General features: G+C 33.0%; 1 protein-coding gene across 4 annotated transcripts in view; it reads left to right on the forward strand.

The window, feature by feature from the left end:
- The window catches only part of how (protein held out wings), a 151,975-nt gene that overhangs the window by 119,596 nt on the left and 12,197 nt on the right, over positions 1–20,182 (forward strand). Inside the window, exons 4-6 of one of the 4 annotated variants that reach the window (XM_066744593.1) lie at positions 2,310–2,450; positions 12,800–12,899; positions 18,314–18,631. In XM_066744593.1, the coding sequence (XP_066600690.1) occupies positions 2,310–2,450; positions 12,800–12,899; positions 18,314–18,631 (559 nt within the window). The remainder of the gene's footprint in view (positions 1–2,309; positions 2,451–12,799; positions 12,900–18,313; positions 18,632–20,182) is intronic. The other 3 variants (XM_066744595.1, XM_066744594.1, XM_066744596.1) reach the window with 3 other exon arrangements.

Genomic DNA, 20,182 nt, shown 5'->3' on the forward strand with positions numbered 1-20,182 from the left:
GATCCTATCATTCGGAGCGCTATAGTCAACTAACACGAATCTCCTATACATATGCCGCCGTTAGAGAATGACCCTGTACGTGTTTGTAGTATTCTATGGGCGTATTCGAAACATACAAAAGTCTAGCTTAATTTTTTTTTACTCTTGGCAATGATAGACCAAAGCCGAAAAGAGTTCGAAAGTTTGGAGCTGATGAACGAAAGAAACAGTGGATTAAATTAAAGGAAATGTGATGATTAGATACTAGTGAGTTGTTTTTGCGTTAGTTTAAATGGTGTGCAGTATATATTTTTAACGGCCAGTTTTTCTACCTATTGGTAAAATTTATCTATTTCTTCAAAATTACAAACCGTTGTAAATTTCTATTTAATTTCAAGCTTTACCAAACTGATAAATTTACCAAGATGTTTACCAATGGATGAAAAATCTGGCCCTTATTGAAAAACGTTTTGGTAAATTTATCCGTTCGGTAAAGCTTGAAATTGAATAGAATTTACTACAATTGGTAATTTGTATCAAGTAGATAGATTTTTTACTAATAGGTAAAAAAAGTGGCCGTTAAAAATATATTCAACGTACCATTTATATCAACGCAAAAATAATTCGCTAGTGTCTAGTCATCACATTTCGTTTAATTTAATCTTCTGTTTCTTTCGTTCATCAGCTTCAAACTTTCGAACACTTTTCGGCTTGGTCTGTCATTGCCAACAATAAAAACCTACAAAAAATTAAGCCAAACTTTTGTATGTATATAAAACGCCCTATATATGTGTAGGTCAGTAGTATTCTATAGTAAAAGAGAAGTTGTTAAAATATTTGAATCATTAAAAAAAGTATTGAGATTCCCACAAAAAACACTTACATATAAGAAAAAGATGGCAAATAAGTAAGATAATCCTTAACAATAAAAGGATTGAAATATAAATAGATAAATTTGACAAATAATTGACTTGGTCAGAATATCAAATATTTAGAAATAGAAAAATAACTAAAGTGCAATTACATTTTTGTCAAGAAAGATATATTTCAAATTTCATTTAAAAGAATAAGAAATCAATTCGAAAAGTTACTTGCCGAGTGTTTGTCTTACTTATAGTATACGTATATTATATAATATCATTACCAAGTCATAAAAATATTATTTCTTATAAATTAATGCTTCGATATTTTATTCTGTCTTATAAAGCACATGCCAGGCAAGTGACTTTTCGGACTGATTTCTTTCTCTTTTAAATGAAATTTGAAATATATCTTTATTGACGAAAATGTAATAGTACTTTATTTTCTTTTCCATTTTTGAAATATTTGGTATACTGATAAATTCAATTATTTGTGAAATTTATCTGTTTCCATTTCAATCTTTTTTGTTTTGTTAAGGATTATTTTAATTACTTGCCATCTCTTTCTTACACGTACGTTTCTTTTGTGGGGATAAATGATTTAATTAACTTTAACAAATGCAACACAATATGGTGTACTTATAGCATTTTATGCATGAATTTCAGTACCTAAAATAGGAATTAAAGTAAGTATAAAAAGCCTAACAAATAAATAGACTATTTGTAATATACACCTTTTTTTTACGGTATTTTCTTCTATCAAAAAAAAAAAAATTGTCTACTTCTCTTTTTGTGGTCACACATCTCCACATAATCGAAAATGCAAAACGACCGAAAACTATTAAAATTAATTAAAAAAAAACTTTATTTGGTAGAACGAAATGTGGTAATAAAAGAATTTATGTTACTAATGGTCTATTTATTTTAATACTTATATTTTATGCATAGATATTCGCGTAATATATACACGATAAATTTACGCCATCGTGCTAAGTTTGCCCAAAGTAAATTGAATAATTAAATAAATAATGAGATAGTCTTAAGGAATGTATAAATGAACTTTATATGGTAAGTTGCAAAAATATATACTTTTTAGAAAAAATTTGAATATATCTAAATTATTGTATTAAAAAACCCTACGAGTTAATCAGATGAGAAAATGAAATTTTCGCTGTGCGATCTCAAAAATCATCCTATGAGGACTGTACTTTAAGAAAATCATTTTTAGGACAAATGTATATGATTAAAATTGTGGGAATCAAAATAGAAAAAATGGGTCAGTATTAAAAACATATTATATTCGGTTTTTTCTTATATTAAGCAAGCTTATTCTCAAACATTTGATTTAGTTGAGAAAAGAATTGCTGTAATTTTGATCGAATATAAGTATAGGATAAGTTATTCAATATATGATCTTTTTACAAGAGCGTTGGACAAAACTATTAATTAAAGTTTGATTTTATATATAAGGAGGAACAAAACCGAGGCAAACCAAATTGGGAGCATCTGACGGATGAGCTGCACGTACTGTTGACGGTTGAAGACACTGAGAATCGCGCCACGATGAAGCTCGCACGAGCCGTCGAGGAAGTCAAGAAGCTTCTCGTACCCGTGGTGAGATAGTTCCAACTTGGCTGTTTTTTTGTTTATTTTTGAGCTTGTCCGCCTACTCTTTCCTACTAATCTCAATAAAGTCATCACTCCTTTTCATTCTTCGTTTTTGCAGATTTTCCATCTGCGGCACCAATAAAGTTTCACACATGAATTACAATGGAATTCTTATATTCCATATTTTCAAAAAAATACGCACTCCTGATATAGCTTAAGGGTGCGTCTACACTTGCAACCGAACAGCGAACCGAACATCGTCGCGAACCTCAACCTACTTGTTACTGTTTCATTGTGGTAGTATGTACTAGTCACATGGAAACAAAAGCATATATAGGCGAGGTTCTCGACGATGTTGGGTTCGCTGTTCGGTTGCAAGTGTAAACGCACCCTTAAAGGATAGCTGAACTCGAGTGTATAAACCGTGGTAGCTTAATTATTGCTAACGCGAAAACTGTGGATAATAGAACGGATTCTTAAAAGAAAGCTCTTTTGCAATGTTTTAATATTGTCTACGTTTGTCAAGTTAAATAAAAGTATATGTAGGTCAAAAATTTGAATAAATTACTATGTTAACCATTAAATATTAATTATGTTAAAAGTATTCATTGAAGTTATTTACAATTATAAAAATAATCATAGCAAAAGTCTAATTATTTTTTTATTTGGCTAATATTGGTAAAATTGATTAAAAATCTATCCACACGTAATTTCATTATATCAAGAGCATACGGAAAGTATTATTGAACTCGTTCGTCGCTTATCGCGATTCGGTTAAATTTTTCGTACAGCCCAAATCCAATTTCGAACTTGAGACTCGTCATATGCGTGCTTTGATCAAGGCTACATTATTTATCGTGAGCATGAAGCACACCGAATGTACAGTTTTTATTACTAGCCAAGCAATAGAGCTAAATTTTACTCGTTTCGGGACAAAAATCCTATTTGGAAGCGAGTCGCACAGTCACTCGTGGGACTATCCCTAGATGTTAAGTTTTATGTTTGCAAGTCTCAACCTTTTTTCATTCGTTTTTTATTAACATTTTTCTTGAAAAAATTGTTTTTGTTTCGTTTTTCGTTAATATCTTGAAAACGGTTCATGCAATATTAATGAAGTCAATGGACGAATTGTAGAGAATGGAAAAACGAAGAAAATGAGCTTTGAAAATCTCCAATCGGATAATAAGGAGCCGAGAAAATGGGGATACCTTTTTTGGAAAATCACAACTCTATTACCATTTTTTGATATATTAAGAGCTGAAACTTTGAGGGATGATAGACATTTACGTCCAGTTTATGTGTGCTAAATTTATACAATGACGGTTAATTAGTTTTTGTGTAATTTACGCCTGCGAATTTTTAATGTGCTTTTTTGCGAAGGCTCTCCTATCGATTTGGATTTTCCTATTTATATAGAAAAAAAGATTTGGAAATTGCAAGTTAAGCGCAACAAAATGTATATCTCGGTTTTGTGAAAATATTATGTTAAATAGGCGAGAAACATGTGCAAACATTGTCGAAAATGGCCGAGTGCTCGGAAGCAGTCGATTGGTTGGAGAAGGGCGTATATATAGTAATAGAAGCGCTAGGCGCGCGGAGTCACGATCTTCATATTTATGTATTTCATCAGCTATTCGAGCTAATTAAGGTCTGTTTTTTTTTCTGGGGTAATTTGATCTAAGGAATCGGATTCTGGACTCAGATTTGGGGGGCGGGGGGTCTAACATTAATAATTAAGTTGTTAAGACATGGTTTTCTTCTTCAGAAAATGCGTATATTTTGTAATAAATGTAGTTTATACTTATTATTTGCTTATAATACCTTAGTCCAAGAGCATATATTCTTTTTGCATTATTTTTCTAATACATTTTTTTTCTTTTTTCACATTTTGCATTCATTCCTTCATCACTATTAAAATCAGAATTTTCTATATCTATAATATTTTCTAAGTCATTGCTGAAATCGTTTTCTAAGAAATTTTCAATATCGGGGTCAATCGAAAATCTAAGTTAAAACATATATCTTCGTGATAATGTGCAGAAAGATTCGTGCAGCTTGAACCATGCTTTTTGCAGGTATATGAAGCATCGATACACCCTTTTTCGCTGCACGAACACCACATTTGTCAAGCAATTTTTGGGGAATAGGTGAATCAGTACTGGTTATAGGAATTAGAAGTTTATTTTCAATTTGCCATCCCCAATCAGTTGCTTTCAAATTCATGTTTCCTAGCCAAAGTTGAAGCTGATAGAAAACTCGAAATGCGAGTTGTTTCGCTGCTCCTTCAGTTGGCAGCAAGGTTTCAAGTGCAAATTCGGTTTTTACTTTAGCTTTGCTAAATTGTAAATATCGCAAATCGTTAAGAGAGAAGGATTTAGATTTTTGTATTAACGTGTTTTCAGCTTTATTGGCGTATATCCCTCGTATCAATTCAAATGCATTACTGGCGATCTTGTTCTTGTTGGTATTTCTATCGTAGAAAATTGAAGCTAATTCTATTAAGGTATTTTCAGAAAAGGAATCTATTAATTTATATTTTCCCTGTCTGTAAAAACAAGACGTTGTATCAAAGCCGCAAAATGCATGTAAAAATGCTACTATGTTTTTTAAATTAGGATATTTGAAACTATTGGCACTGTAAAATTCATATTTGTTTAATCCCTTACTATCTTTACGGAAATAAATATTATTAACATTTTCTGCCAGTTGTGAAAACAGAACAAGTAAATCGATATCTTCACCTACAATAATTACACTTGTTTCGTAATTTTCATGTGCATGCTCGATAGCAGTTAAAACTACAGTTCGATCGGCATCTTCTTCTGTGCTATTTTTGTAAGATATCCTGCAGCAATATTTAACGAATCACTTATCATTTCAATAAGTCTTTTCTTATTATTCTCATTACTGCAGACAAACTGCTTTTGATCTGCATTTATAATCGTGTTTTCATCGAAAAAAATTTCACGCCCAATACTTTTTAATTGTCGTCGAGACCGCTCTAAAGATTTTGTTGAAAGAGAATCCTCTTCTGTGTAACCATCGAAAATAATAAAACTATTTGGAGTGTAGTGTTTTACCCCGAGTCAAAAAATAGGCTCCAGTTTTAGCCTTTTAGTTCTAGCAATATAGGATATGAAGGCTTAAATTGGGTATAAATTATCATTAATTCCTATATACAATTTTAACTCCGTTTTGGTCCTCAACTTGTTACTTATGTCCAAAAAAGAAAGGTGTAGGCTTAAAACGGAGTTTATAAGCACTCCCGATCAGAAATTTCTTTACGTTTCGGATAAGGTCCGCGTCCGGCATGCCGTAACTCTGATACGGCCCGTATAAGTAAGCCCCGTCCGACACGGAAGAAAAATGTAACGCTTATGCTGACGATAGACTGATCAGGCAAACAGGTTTGGGCCTGATCAGGGACGATATCCGGCCGGATCCGGCAAAACGGATTAGAAAATTAAACAAAAAATACTTTTCTCAAACTACCACTATTACATATCAATTTATACTTACTTATTTCTTGTTCTAATTAGTTTCTACCTGTTCATTAATTAATAATCACAAATAATATTTTTAGAAAAATCTTTTCCCGACCAGGACTCGAACCTGGATTGTTGAACCTCATGTACATCTGCAGCCTGCGACTTAGTCCATTCAGCTATTCTAGAATATACAAGAGTCATCTTTTGATCTTGTATTTAACATCAATATTGTTTCCCTCAATTATTTTTCTTTAAGAATTATTATGTTACAAATTAAAATTAATTGAGATTAATTTTAATTTATAATCAAGCTTTCTCGAAGAAATTTATAACAATATGCCGTATTATCATCTGGAACTGATCAGGCTAATCATAATACAGAAGTCCAAACATCCATTTATCATAAATGGAAAATATTAAATAATATAAAATTTTGCAGAATATGTTATATTTCGTTTCAAGAGATCCAAAGACTATGAAGCGATTCCAATAACACAAATTCTTACTGTTTGCGTATATAGCAATAAAAATTGATAATATAGCTTCGCCAATTAATAAAAATGAGTCAGAATAATAATTACAATTGTTTATTTATTATTTTTCTTCTAATATATATATATATAAACATAAACGGGTATAAAACAGAGTTAACCGTTAAAAATTTGTTTTCTATTAATTTCGTTACACTGTAATTTATTAGATCAAGAAATAATTTTAATATGTCTTGTATCTAAATCATATCGCAACAAATCCGTAAAAAGAATATTGGTAGGACTTTGAGATTCTAACAAGTGCTGACGAATTTTCTACACTAAATTAAACCTCTTGCTACTACTTTTAGGTTTTACAGGACTAAATCAAAGACTAGGAGTACTCAGAGGTTCAAAAGAGTTCATAGGGAGGATTTGAAGATCCTATTTAGAGTTAAAAGTTTCATTTAAATATTATTTTCATCCTCCTAGGACTACTCTGAGATCTTGTAGGTCTAAATAAGTGTTCAATTTTGTCGGTAAATTGAAATATCAAAGAAATAGAGGTTCTAAAGGTTTAAAATGGAGCTTATTTTTCGACTCGGGACCGCATACGAAATATAAATATTTACAATGTTCTCGTCTATTTTTATGTTGCTTTGCCATACAATTTTATGCAAAAAGAATTCTCCATCCACAAAATGCTTAATGATTGGTGAAGCTTTAATCTCATATAAACAAGTAAAATTCGAATAAAAATCTAATATTACTGTTTTCCACATACCATTTTCAACAAACAATGATAATGGCATCGGTGACAGCTCATAAGAACTACAATATTCTCCAAGATTGTCCTGATTTTCTATGTGTGATGAAATTTTTTTAAATAAAAGTAAAGGCGACATGTATACATTTTCATTTGCTGCGATTCTTACTAATGAATTTGAAGCCTCTAAGTGCACAATTTTACTATTTCTCTTAAATTTAACATCAGTGAACTTTTTATTCGATGTTTCATTCATCAAACTGTTTCCTACTTCGTACGCTCTGTGGCAATTAACAAAAGCTAAGTCGCCAACGATACCAGAAAAAATACCCATGATTTTATCCGTTTCGGGAAATGGGTCATATGTATCAAAGAAATGCTGAATTTTCGCTAAATCATCTGCATCTCTTCGCATTCCTGATGCGTAATTATCAACTTGTTGTTCCGACGTAGAAAACTTCGTATTGTAAAAAAGTTCGATAGCGTTACCCACATCTAATCTAGCTAATCTTGATAAAATCCTTTTTGCGACTACATCATTAGTTAATCCCCGACCATGTGTCAAATCCCCGCTACATTTCATCGCCCGCATTAAAACTTGTTCAATAGTCATATATATCGGACCATACACCACACCAAAATCCATTTTAAGGCCTTATAGTATGGAAACCTTGTTTCCAAAATTTATCATATTCGACTATGTCCATGATATCTTTTAAATTGGACATTTTTTGTATATATAAAAGGCAAGCTTAGCATTTAAATAATGGCCTGATGCGAAGAAAAATGGTGGCATTAATCAAACTGCTTGTACATGTAATTCAAAATTCCCTGTCCTTTTCGCATCAATGTATCTTTGAAAGAGATAAGTTTAAAATCTCGTAATTATAGGATCCAACATATAATTTTCCATTGTTGCTCCTCCTACTTTTTGAAGGCTTTCGTTTAAAAAAGTTTCTTCATTGTCTTCGAGGTTTGTTTTCTTGAAAATTATGGTTGCAAGGGCAGCTTGCATTAAAAGATGGCCTCTGACAGATCCAGAACAAGCATGACCCGTTAATGCTTTGTCTGCTGCTAAATCTGCATAAATTGTAGAAAATGCCTCTTTCAGACCGCTGCCTCTCATTATATGTATAGCCAGTAGCACCCAGAAACGACATTTGCTAGGTGAAAACCGCCTAATCGAGGAATAACCGTTGATAAATTGTGTGGATCATTATCTGAATCAATAGAAGCTATGATTTCGCTTGCCTTCATATACAGTGGTAAATCGAACGTGACGAAACAATGTTTTTGATTATATATTTATTTGCCTTTTCTCTATCATAAATTAAAGAAGTTAGAATAGTTTTATGATTACTTGGCGGTGCTTTTATAAACGGCAAGGCGATGACCCTCGTAGTAGAATAATAATCATTATATTTATATGAATTTGATTCATAAATCCATGCCAATTAAGGGTTTCTTCTGGCGCGGAAGACTTCCCCCGTAAAAATACAATAAATCTGTCGATTCTATCCGAATCGATGAATCAGTATGATCTATGTTTTTCCAATCATGTACAATGACATTATCTAATTTAAAAGGCTTGTTGATTCTAAATTCAGTTAGTGGAAGAAAACCAGACATTTCGGTGCTACTTATGGTCGGTAATGCTCCCTTTAAGCGAGGAGCGTCGCTATGAAAAGTTTCAGAAGATGATGGTGTCATACACATTATACCTCCCATATAATGAAATGTATTTTCGCCATCTATTGTTGCAGTATTATGGTCAGCGTTGTCAAATACAAATTGTAAATACGTATCAGAAAATATATCAAAATTTTGTGGATCGTTAACGATAGAACTTTCAAACCGGATTGTCTCCGAATATGAGGCACAGAGACCTATATTATATATAAACAATCTATAAGTCCTCGAGCAGCACATTTAGTATGCATAATGCATGAAAGTCCTAAAATAATTGCAGATGAAAATTGTCGTGGTCTTACGGAGGATATTAATATATGACCTGCAGTTTAAATTTTATTGTTACATTTTTTCCAACATTTATTCTTCGGAGTATGTTTATGTGTTTTAATCAATATCTCAAGGAACAACTGTAGCGTTTCTGGAACATTATCGGTTATATTATTTAAAAACTCAGATGGTGAGTTATAATTGTTATTTTCAAAGGGCATTGATCGAATGTCTTGCAGTATTATATGAGCGGCCATTTCAACTATTCTTCTTCTTTCTTCCGCGCCTCATTATTTTCTCTATCTGTGTACCAGGTATCTTTTAAGCACTTCCCTAATGTGTGCTCGAAACAAAAATATATTGATCATTTGTAGCGGAATACATGAACTATTTCATCTTGAAAGTGTTGTTTTAAAGACTGTTCAATTCTATCTAGTCTAGGAAAATCTGTTTCACCGTGTATATTTGTGTACTGTGTTACAATGTCTTTCAGCGAAAATTGGCGCTCATTGCTGTTCTCTAATATAAAATTTATAATAAACGATAGTACACATTATAACGTCATGCTCTCAGAAATAGCTGTCTACCCTTAACGTTCGTCGGGCTATATAAGTAAAAACGACTTGAGCAACTTTCGTGATAACGTACGCTATGATCAACATAATTATTGTTATCCTTATTTTTTAATTCAATTAAACGTGACGATATAAATTTGTTAGTTTCTGTTTTCGGGAAAAATTGCAATTGCGCTATTATGTTATTTATTGTATTTTGCTTAATTATATTCCTGCATATTTCTTTTGAACCATGTAAATTACTTGAACATAAAAAATACTGAGTAGCAAAATCAAACGCACGTCCCTCTTGCCGCCGTTTTTGATTGTTTATACCGCTGCTTCCGTCGAAGATTCAAGTGCTAACTTTATATTGCATTATCTTACATACATATAGCTTAGCAAGCCTTGTGTATAGTCACCTCTTTTAGTTTCTGTAGCTGATGATGTTTCATATCTTTACGCTTGATACTAACTTGTATCAAATTCTGCATTCCACGTTCTTTAACGACTCTTGACTCGGAGGCTTCCACAGTTTGATTACATAGAAAACAGATATCGCCAATATCCTCCCACACCATCTCATCCTCGTCGCTCGGTGCATTTTCATCGTGCCTTTAAAAGAAAGCATTGTCGGTGCACAAGATTCAAATAAACCTACGCGTATGTAATCCTTAGAAAGATATAGCGACTTAATTTAAAGTTATTTTCTTGAATTAATTTGGCGCGAATGAAACATGGGAGTGATCGCTTATCGCAGTTGGCAAACGGTATGCGAAATATGATGAATTCGACTAACAAATGCTATCATACATTAATTTTTATTAACGACTAACTGAAATCACTATGCCTTTAAATCACTTATATTGCCACTAAAATCACAATAATTTAAAATCTATTTACCGAACAGTAGAAAATGTTGATGTTTCTGCTATATTACTCCCTTCATTACAATCCATCGCACTGATTGTATATTATTTTATCCTGACAGAGATCAAACGTTTCTTCAGAAATTATTCATTTTTAATTTAAATATATATATATATATATATATATCGCTTCAAAATAATGAAATATTGCACGCTCAGCTAAAATACTTGCAACGTCTAAGGCTTCCAAAAGGAAACTGAGCAGGTCAGAATTCAGAAGTAGACAAACAATCGTTAGGCCTTAGTCCCTTTTTCTTTAGTCGATCAGTACAGCTGTATCCATCCAATAATATTTTAGAGGAAGGGGAAACCAAGATAACCAATCAACGGCTGCTTTTAATCTTTTTAATGCGAATATATATTTCATTCTTTTAAAACCATGTCTTAACAACTTAATTATTAATGTTATAGACCCACTCTGAGTCCAGAATCCGATTCCTTAGATCAAATTACCCCAGAAAAAAAAACAGACCTTAATTAGCTCGAATAGCTGATGAAATACATAAATATGAAGATCGTGACTCCGCGCGCCTAGCGCTTCTATTACTATATATATATCCCTTCCCCAACCAATCGACTGCTTCCGAGCACTCGGCCATTTTCGACAACGTTTGCACATGATTCTCGCCTATTTAACATAATATTTTCACAAAACCGAGATATACATTTTGTTGCGCTTAACTTGCAATTTCCAAATCTTTTTTACTATATAAATAGGATAATCCAAATCGATAGGAGAGCCTTCGCAAAAAAGCACATTAAAAATTCGCAGGCCTAAATTACACAAAAACTAATTAACCGTCATTGTATAAATTTAGCACACATAAACTAGACGTAAATGTCTATCATCCCTCAAAGTTTCAGCTCTTAATGTCAAAAAATGGCAGAGTTGTGATTTTTCAAAAAAGGTACCCCAATTTTCTCGGCTCCTTATTATCCGATTGGAGATTTTCAAAGCTCATTCTCTTCGCCTTTCCATTCTCTACAATTCGTCCATTTACGTCGTTAACATTGCATGAACCGTTTTCAAGATATTAAAGGAAAACGAAACAAAAATTCATTTAAAAATGCTCTATTGCTTGGCCTATACGTTTATTATAGAATTGAAGCGTTTTATATTCGCACTTATGCGTAACTCGGAATGAACCCTAAGTTAACACAAAATTTACTGCCTTCGTATATTATTCTCTGCATCGGCAAATTAAATCTCGCCAAAGGAAGAGCTTTGTCAAGTAAATATATGTATCCAAGAGATTAATCGAAGCATAATATATTTTTATTTTATTATTTGTGTGTGTAAATTTTTTTTTAACGTGTTGCTTACACGTTGGAACACTTGTAGTTTCCTGAAGTGCACTATGATACATTACGTCCAATAGGAAGAATTTTATTGCCAGAATCTTCAGGTTCTCGAGATAAATAAATCACTTTAACGCCATTATATTTGCATGGTCTCTTTGTAAAATAAACATTAGAACAAGCAAAGAAAGAAAGGTTTTGCTATCAAATGTGGCACATGGTGTCGCATACAAAAGTGACCTCCAAAAGGAAAAAATATTATTAAATCATGAGTATTTCCTAGAATTGACAAATAATTCAAAGGTGCTATTGGTCCAAATTAAGAAATTGGTGCCTTCGATTGATACGAAGCCTATAATTTTAAAATAGAGGATTTGCAGCTTTCATTTCTTACTATCGATAAATAAATTATTTAATTTTCAAGATTCAATTAGAATGTTTAGTAGTTTCTACGTTGTGCTTATTTAAGTTATTGCTATTTCTCTATATTCCATAAGTTAGTGAATGGTCGGAACCATGCTGTCATTCACTATGTGCATCTGGAAAGTATTTGCTGTAGCACAAGTATATATTCATTTTATTATTCATCCGATTTGCAATAGTATTCAATGCATGTCTGCTTTTCCCATCACGATCTTCTAAGATTTTTGCTGGAATCTTCGCACAGGTATATGCAACAGTGCCAAAACTCGATATAAGAGCAAAAAATTGGAATGTTTACATGAAAACAACCTTGTCTCTCTGAAAGCTTCACTATCGTATCATTAATTTTAGCAGAAATAACAATTTTCATATTTCCTTTATTCAGGCATTATTCGAAATGTAAGATGATGCAATGCTATTGTAATTAGTGGTAGATTCTGACGGGGGGTGATATCGATTGTTAGCAGGCTGATGGCGAGGATGAGCTGAAGAAGAGGCAACTCATGGAGCTGGCCATTATCAATGGAACGTATCGGGACTCCAACACCAAAGTTGCCGCAGCAGGTAAATTTAATGAAAATACAATCTTTTTAAGAAACCAACATGACGCTCAAACTTGAAATCGTTTAAGCCCGAGAGCTCTAGTTGCTCAATATTCTCACAAGTTTTTTAGTAAAGGTGTATTGGGTTTTTAGTTTTAGTGCACGAGTCGTAAATAAAGAGAAACGTTCATAACATTAACTCATTATAATATCCATACTTATAAAGTTGAGATAAAATATTTTATCATTCCTGTATGACACTTTTATAGGTACAGTTTTTGAGAGAAGAAAATTTTCTGCATAATTTCTCCCGTTTTCTCATTTCTTTTACAGTAGTATCCTTCCGGCAAATATCTGTTGATAATATTGATTAGTATAGAAAAAGTTTGAAATATATCGAAAATTATGTCTTTATATAGCAAATATTTATTATATCATTCTCTTTAATCATTTGTGCTATTAACATGTGGTTGAAATTATTTTATAATATAAAAGCTTAACTGTATCTATTTTTATAATTAATTGTAAAAATGGAATGTAAAAATAGTTAAGCAGATAATTTTCATTTTATTTTACTATAAGAAATTTTCATATATATATGTATATATGCAATTTTGGAATTTTTGACAGTAGCATGATGAGTCATTTTGGGTTTGAAAGTGTTCCTTCCACTATTAGAATGGCATCCATTACACCAATGATAATTTTCTTCAGAATTAGAATATTATTGATTTAATTATACAGATATCTTTGAATAACTATTGTATAGTACTTTCGACTTTAACCTTTAGAGAGGGCCGGGGTGGACATAAATATGGTCAGTAACAAACTTGCCGTCTATACTGCTCATATAGGATACATTAAGGTGGTTGTTATAAACAGTCTTTTCTCATTTCGACCGAGGCACCCTCCAAATCTAGTTTAAATAAATCAAAAGAAATATCCTTGAAAACTAGGCGTGGAAGAAAATCCTAAAGTATCCCTCGAGTCGCCTACTTTTTCCTCTTTTATATAACATGGCATTTAGACGAACTGTGGACATTAATTTTGGATTATCCATAATGGTAACTATAGAAGTCTTTAAATCATATAAAATTGTCAAGTAGGAGAGCCAGGGGCTAGTTGTAATAGGGATAAGTTGTAAAACGCTCATTGCGCAATGGTTTTTGAAATTTTTGATCAAAGTTTTCACTAAACATTCCTAAAATGAAGAGTCCCATTACATAAACGTAATGAATGCCTGATCGAAAAGGAAAAATAAGAAATACAGTCAAATGTTTCGTTTTAGCCACTAAATGGAAAAAAGTATATATCGTAAATATTTATATTTAAAGTAAATTATTTAATACCAATATAAAAAATGAATATCCACCTATTTTGGCTATGTTTAAAGATTTAAATTGCTGTTTTGATTTTTTATTTAATCGCATTATATTTTTCTGCATAAGCAAAAATGTTCAAAATTGTAAGCTGGGATAACTTGTGACAGCCTTAGTTTGCAGAGATGCTTACAGTAAATTTAATGAGAAAGAATGGGTGCAATGAGTAATTTTCTCAGTGTAGACATATGAAGAGTGTGTGGGTGAAGCAAAATTTATATTTGTCTATATTAATAGTAGTTCAATCAATTTTATGATCAATTGATTAATTTTCGTTTCATTTTTTCAATAATATTTTATAATAATTATATGAACCTTTTTTTCATCAATTATTAAAAGAAAGATAGAAAAGATATCTATATGTATTGTCGTTTTCTTTGTCATGCTTGCAGATTATCTGTTATAACTTGCTCCAAGTGTCGGGCCAATTGAAACATTTGACTAGTTTTGAGAAAATATATTTTTTGCTAAAATTAGTAAATACTCTAAATGATTTGCTTATGTATTGGATAAACTAATAATTGTGCTTTAAGAAAAAAAGTAGCTATTACTAAGAATTTATTAATACATTTAAAATGATGCACATTTTTCTGAAACTTATTTCAAACTCGCCTCAAGCCCCTCTACTCTTTAAAAATATTAAATTAATGATAGAAAACCGTTTAAAATTAATTTCTTAATTTTTATTAAGATTGTTTTTGATAGAAAACATCATTTATTATCAAGAGATACGATAATATCTATGATAAGTAGTTTAGTAAATATACATATTGTAATGTTTCAGTTCGCGCACGTAACTGTCTTTTTACTGCGTGAATGATATTAAAGGAGTAGGCAAAAAGTTTTAACATGTTCACGTGGTAACACAAGCTGATAATACCTTTCTTTACTTTTCTATAATATAGGGAATTTATACACATTAATACGACCACTTTTATTCCTTCTCACCTCGTAACAGGTCTCTTAAGCTGTGTTCGGAAACACCACTCGGGTGCACTCTAGAGTGATCCCAATGAACTTTAGTCGTTCGGAAGCTGTCGGGTTGCACTGGAGTGATTTTAGCAATGTCGTTCGAAAATCAGAAAATTTTTCTCGAGTCACACCTTGAAGTGAAATTTTTCTACCTTGAAATTTCAGGGTGAATCGGGTGAATAGTAAATACTGGGTGGTGGGGATATGAAAATTAAAGAGTCCCTCAGACTATTTCAGTCTTCAGACTTCAGAGACAGTTGGAAACCCTTGGAGGCGATTAAGAATTAAATTAATTGGCTTAAAGAATTTATAAAATTGATGGATGTGTTAAAAGTGGATGATATTTTAATAGTTTCATTTGTCCTTTCGACTATATATGCCTTATGGCATTCCTTTCAACAAAGTAAAGAAGTAATTTTATTATCATTATTAAATTATTATTTATTATATTTATTATATACATATACAGGGTCTTTTCCTAACGGCGGGACATATGATATTTCGTGTTATTTGACTATAGTACTTTTTACTATAGTAAAATTACTATTTTCCGTTTAATTTAAGTATTAAACGTAGTCACCAAAATTATTTAATTAAAATGATATTTATAATGAATAATAGAAGCAATTTGTATTTTTTCCATATCAATTAAAATACAGTTTTAATTTACGTTGTCCATTTGTATTGCTAATATAATACACGTGTGTATATTAGTGATGCTGATACAAAAATGAATTCTTGCTCGCCTCCAAATGTCTTAATTTCTTTACCCTACTTCGGGGACTAGCTCGGGAAACTATTCTTACCTAATCTCACTAGAGTAAACCCGACCCCCACCACCTTACTCGAATGTATGTACCCGGGTTTACCCGCATAAAGAATTTCCGAACACAGCCTTAAAATATAAGCTTTATTATCGATACTGTTCTTAATTAATGGTGGAATCATAAGTTACTGACTGTACTTCTGCGAACCCCGTTTATCCAAACAGTGACCCTAACTACCAATCGTTCCACACACATGCGCATTAGGTGCGTATAAATCCAGAAATGCGATCTTAGCACGGTGAAAATTACTCAATATAGGCGAGTTCGAAAATTGGCTCTACTCACTTGGTCGAAGCTTTCCCTAGAATTCCCTATTAGCTCGGTCTAGCAATTCTGTGTTCGGACCAACTAGGACCAAGCGAATATAGGTGAGTGAGCTAGCCTCTCTCTTATCATACCCCTACCAACAGCCTGTCCCCTTTACTGAATTTTGACAAAGTGGGATTTTGAAATACAAGAACAGGGACCATTTGAAATTTTGAATATTCATAACGTTTCTAATTTATTTATAAGTTAATCATATCCTATTAGGATTCTCTAAAGATTGGTAAAATATCAGTGGTATCAGTCAAGGAAATGGATTATAGCCTGCACATTTGCCCTGTTAGGCAATTTGAATTAAGATTCTTAGACACTTCATCATCCGATGAGGATAAAGTGTCTAAGAATCCTAATTCAAATTGCCTAACAGGGCAAATGTGCAGGCTATAATCCATTTCCTTGACTGATACCACTGATATTTTACCAATCTTTAGAGAATCCTAATAGGATATGATTAACTTATAAATAAATTAGAAACGTTATGAATATTCAAAATTTCAAATGGTCCCTGTTCTTGTATTTCAAAATTCCACTTTGTCAAAATTCAGTAAAGGGGACAGGCTGTTGGAAGGGGTATGATAAGAAAGAGGCTAGCTCACTCACCTATATTCGCTTGGTCCTAATTGGTCCGAACACAGCTAGACCGAGCTAATAGGGAATTTTAGGGAAAGCTTCGACCAAGTGAGTAGAGCCAATTTCCGAACTCGCCTAATGTGATTGGTTAACAGTCAGTGATATTTCATTTTGACCAATCAAATTAAGGCTTTCTCGCGGCGCTGAAAAAATGGTTATAGGCTTTCAAACAATCAGTGACTATATTCGGCTGGTTTTACACTTGATTATATTTCAGTTTTTTCTAATATTATATTATTAACTAACAAATGTTTATATTGATATAACAAACATTTACAGACGCCTAACAAACCGTTCCTATAGTTTTTCTCCATAATTCCGTACATGCCCAGTATATTTAACTGAGGTATGATTTTATTGTTTTTAGATTGGAACATGGGCATAGGTGTATGAATATAGGCGATTACTACATAAATAGTTACATGTTTGAAGCATTTGTTTGAAACATTACAGACAAGCAATAAAAATTCAACAGCTGTACCAATAAGTTTATTATTTAAAATATTTTCTTGTATCGTAATATAGTTAACTACAATTTTAATTTTATAAATGATGTTACGTAAGAACAAAAATAAATTTAATATCATTCATCAAATATATATTTTCTAATGTTCAAATGCAGAAGATACTAAATAGTATTAAGTAAAAAACTACAGAAGCAGTAAAAATGCAACTTGAATAATTAAAATTATATCTGATAATAAATATTTAAGTAGGCCATATTGAATACGTACATTTCAATTTTTCTAGAATTCTCTCTATTAATTAGAGTGGAATAACAAATGGAGACCCCCATGCCCCTTCTCATAACATTTAAATAATATATTTCATATATTACAATCATCCATTACTGAACCGATAAATAAGCTATTAATTGGTAGAAATTGTAAAACAATATTTTGTCAAAAATTTTCATTGCTAACATTAAAGATATTTAATTATTTCGTTGTTGAAATTTATAGCATTACACATCATTGTTTCATTGACTGACTAATCTGACTGCAACTGAGTAGGTCTTGACTCATTCCCGTAAACCTAGATTCGATTCGATTCACGTGTGGAATATCCCCCTCACTAGACCGGTACCCATCTAGGGATTTTTTGTTGAACAGTTGCATTATTGCGGCTCTCTCGAATCGTAACCCTGAACAGGTGACGAAACGTTAAACACTGAAAACCCTGCATAACAAGAATAATGCTTCAATTTATTGCATCACACTACGTGAGACCATCCGGGCGACGGTTTAAAGTTTGAGGTTAGGTAGGCAGAAAATGTTGTGTAACGGATTAAAGGATGAGCGTAGCGTTTGATATTGCAGCCTGCGACGAGGAGTGGAGGCGCGTAGCAGCCGCAGCAGCCGAGACTCAACGCCTTTTGCCAGGATTGGGTACGCCTATGAGGACACCTTCGGCACCTTTGGGGGCACCGTTGATACTGTCGCCGCGGATATCCGTACCAACGACAGCTGCCTCTCTGCTGAACGGTTCCGGACCACCAGGTTCCATTCTCTCTGCCGGAGATCCCCATGGCTTGATCTACACGCCATATGCAGACTACGCCAACTATGCTGCCCTGGCCGCCTCCCCCCTCCTTACGGAATACACCACTGCTGACCATTCTGGTGGGTTGTTCGCTCGCTGATTCTGCTAGCTCCAGCTCCATGCTGTTATTGTAGCTCCTTTGCGTAAGACAGCAAGAGCGCTATACGTATCCTCCTTCTATCCCTATCCCATATTTCCTCCCTCCCCCCCCCCTCCCGTTTCTCTCTCTCTCTCTCTCTCTCTCTCTCTACTTCTACAACTACGTAAACTCGTATTGGCAGGACTAGAGTAAAAAAAAGGTCGAGCCCGCGCAATCGAAAACAAAAAAGCATTTCCTTTTCATTCGTATAGATAATCAGTTTCTTCTGGGTCAACCGAAGCGTCCTCTGCATCTGTCCTACAAATTCGTCGTTACATCTTTTCTTAAAGATGGCACCACGAAGGCTCATGATACGTGGCGCTACCCGCGGTACTGTCGCGAACTACTGTCGAGAATTCGTTCTTTTTCGATGGAATGCTGCACTGTAATGCGATGTGGACCGTGTTTCGGAATTCATTGACAATACTGCGAAAGATGGTTATATCTTTGTCCATAATGGTGCATTAAAAGAAGATAGAACGATATTTGCAGTACTGGCGTTGAATTTTGGAAAACGAACATAAAGGCGGATACACACGATGCTTGATCCATGGTAGATTGCTTTGCTTGATTCGGAATGGTGATTGTTGAATGGATATGTATTTTGTTATAAGCAGTCAGTGGCCAACCTTCACTGATCGAGCATCGTGTTTCATCGGCCAGTGTTGTCATCCAAAGGTATTTTTGTCCTTTCGCTGTGTTACTTCCGTGAGTTATGCTGGTTAACACTTAGGACTCATAGTGAGCTGACTAAGTTCCCATTAGATAGCAACACTGACTTATAGTCGAAAGAAAAGTCATATGTATAAAAAATTGAATTCTATTGTACTATATCAATAAAGCAACGAAACAGAACGAACTTATTGTCGGTGGCTCACAGTACATTCCGTCTAACTTCCAGTAAAATTTCAATTACTCTATAATTTTTTTACAGTTTTTTCGCTTAACTTAAATGAAAATTCGATTATGTCATACAGAGTGGATGAATTTCATCATAAACATATTATACGTTTTTTTCTTTGTTTTTCTCTTAGTCAAAAACCTATTGATAATTAAACACCAAAGACAACCTACTGTTGAAGTTATCTGAAGACATTCTGATTGGCCAAGTACCGCTAAAGTAATCAATTCATTACTAATAAAAAAGCTTAGGATGAAAACAAGTTTTGGTTAATAATTTTCCTCACTTAGAAAAAGAAAAAAAAAATAGATTTAGCACACTTATTCTTAAAATCATCCACTCTGTGTATGAAAATATTGTCTAGTATGAGAAAGCTGGTTACCTTACGTATTTATATACTAGTAGAATTGGTACTTTTATTTACGTGAAAAGATGACAGGGGGCGCTACTCGTCAGTTGATCGAAGTAATAAGCTTGGCGTACATAAAGTCACTTAAAACCTTACGTCACGTGACTCGGAAGAAGTGTCCTACGATAAAACACATAGCTATGCAAGGATAAGTAGCCACACTGCTAGCGTCACTTTGCTCA

Source organism: Prorops nasuta, unplaced genomic scaffold (assembly GCF_024137725.1).
Source record: "Prorops nasuta isolate Cenicafe-Biocafe unplaced genomic scaffold, Cenicafe_Pnas_1.2 PNAS00045, whole genome shotgun sequence".
Classification (NCBI taxonomy): Eukaryota; Metazoa; Arthropoda; class Insecta; order Hymenoptera; family Bethylidae; genus Prorops; species Prorops nasuta.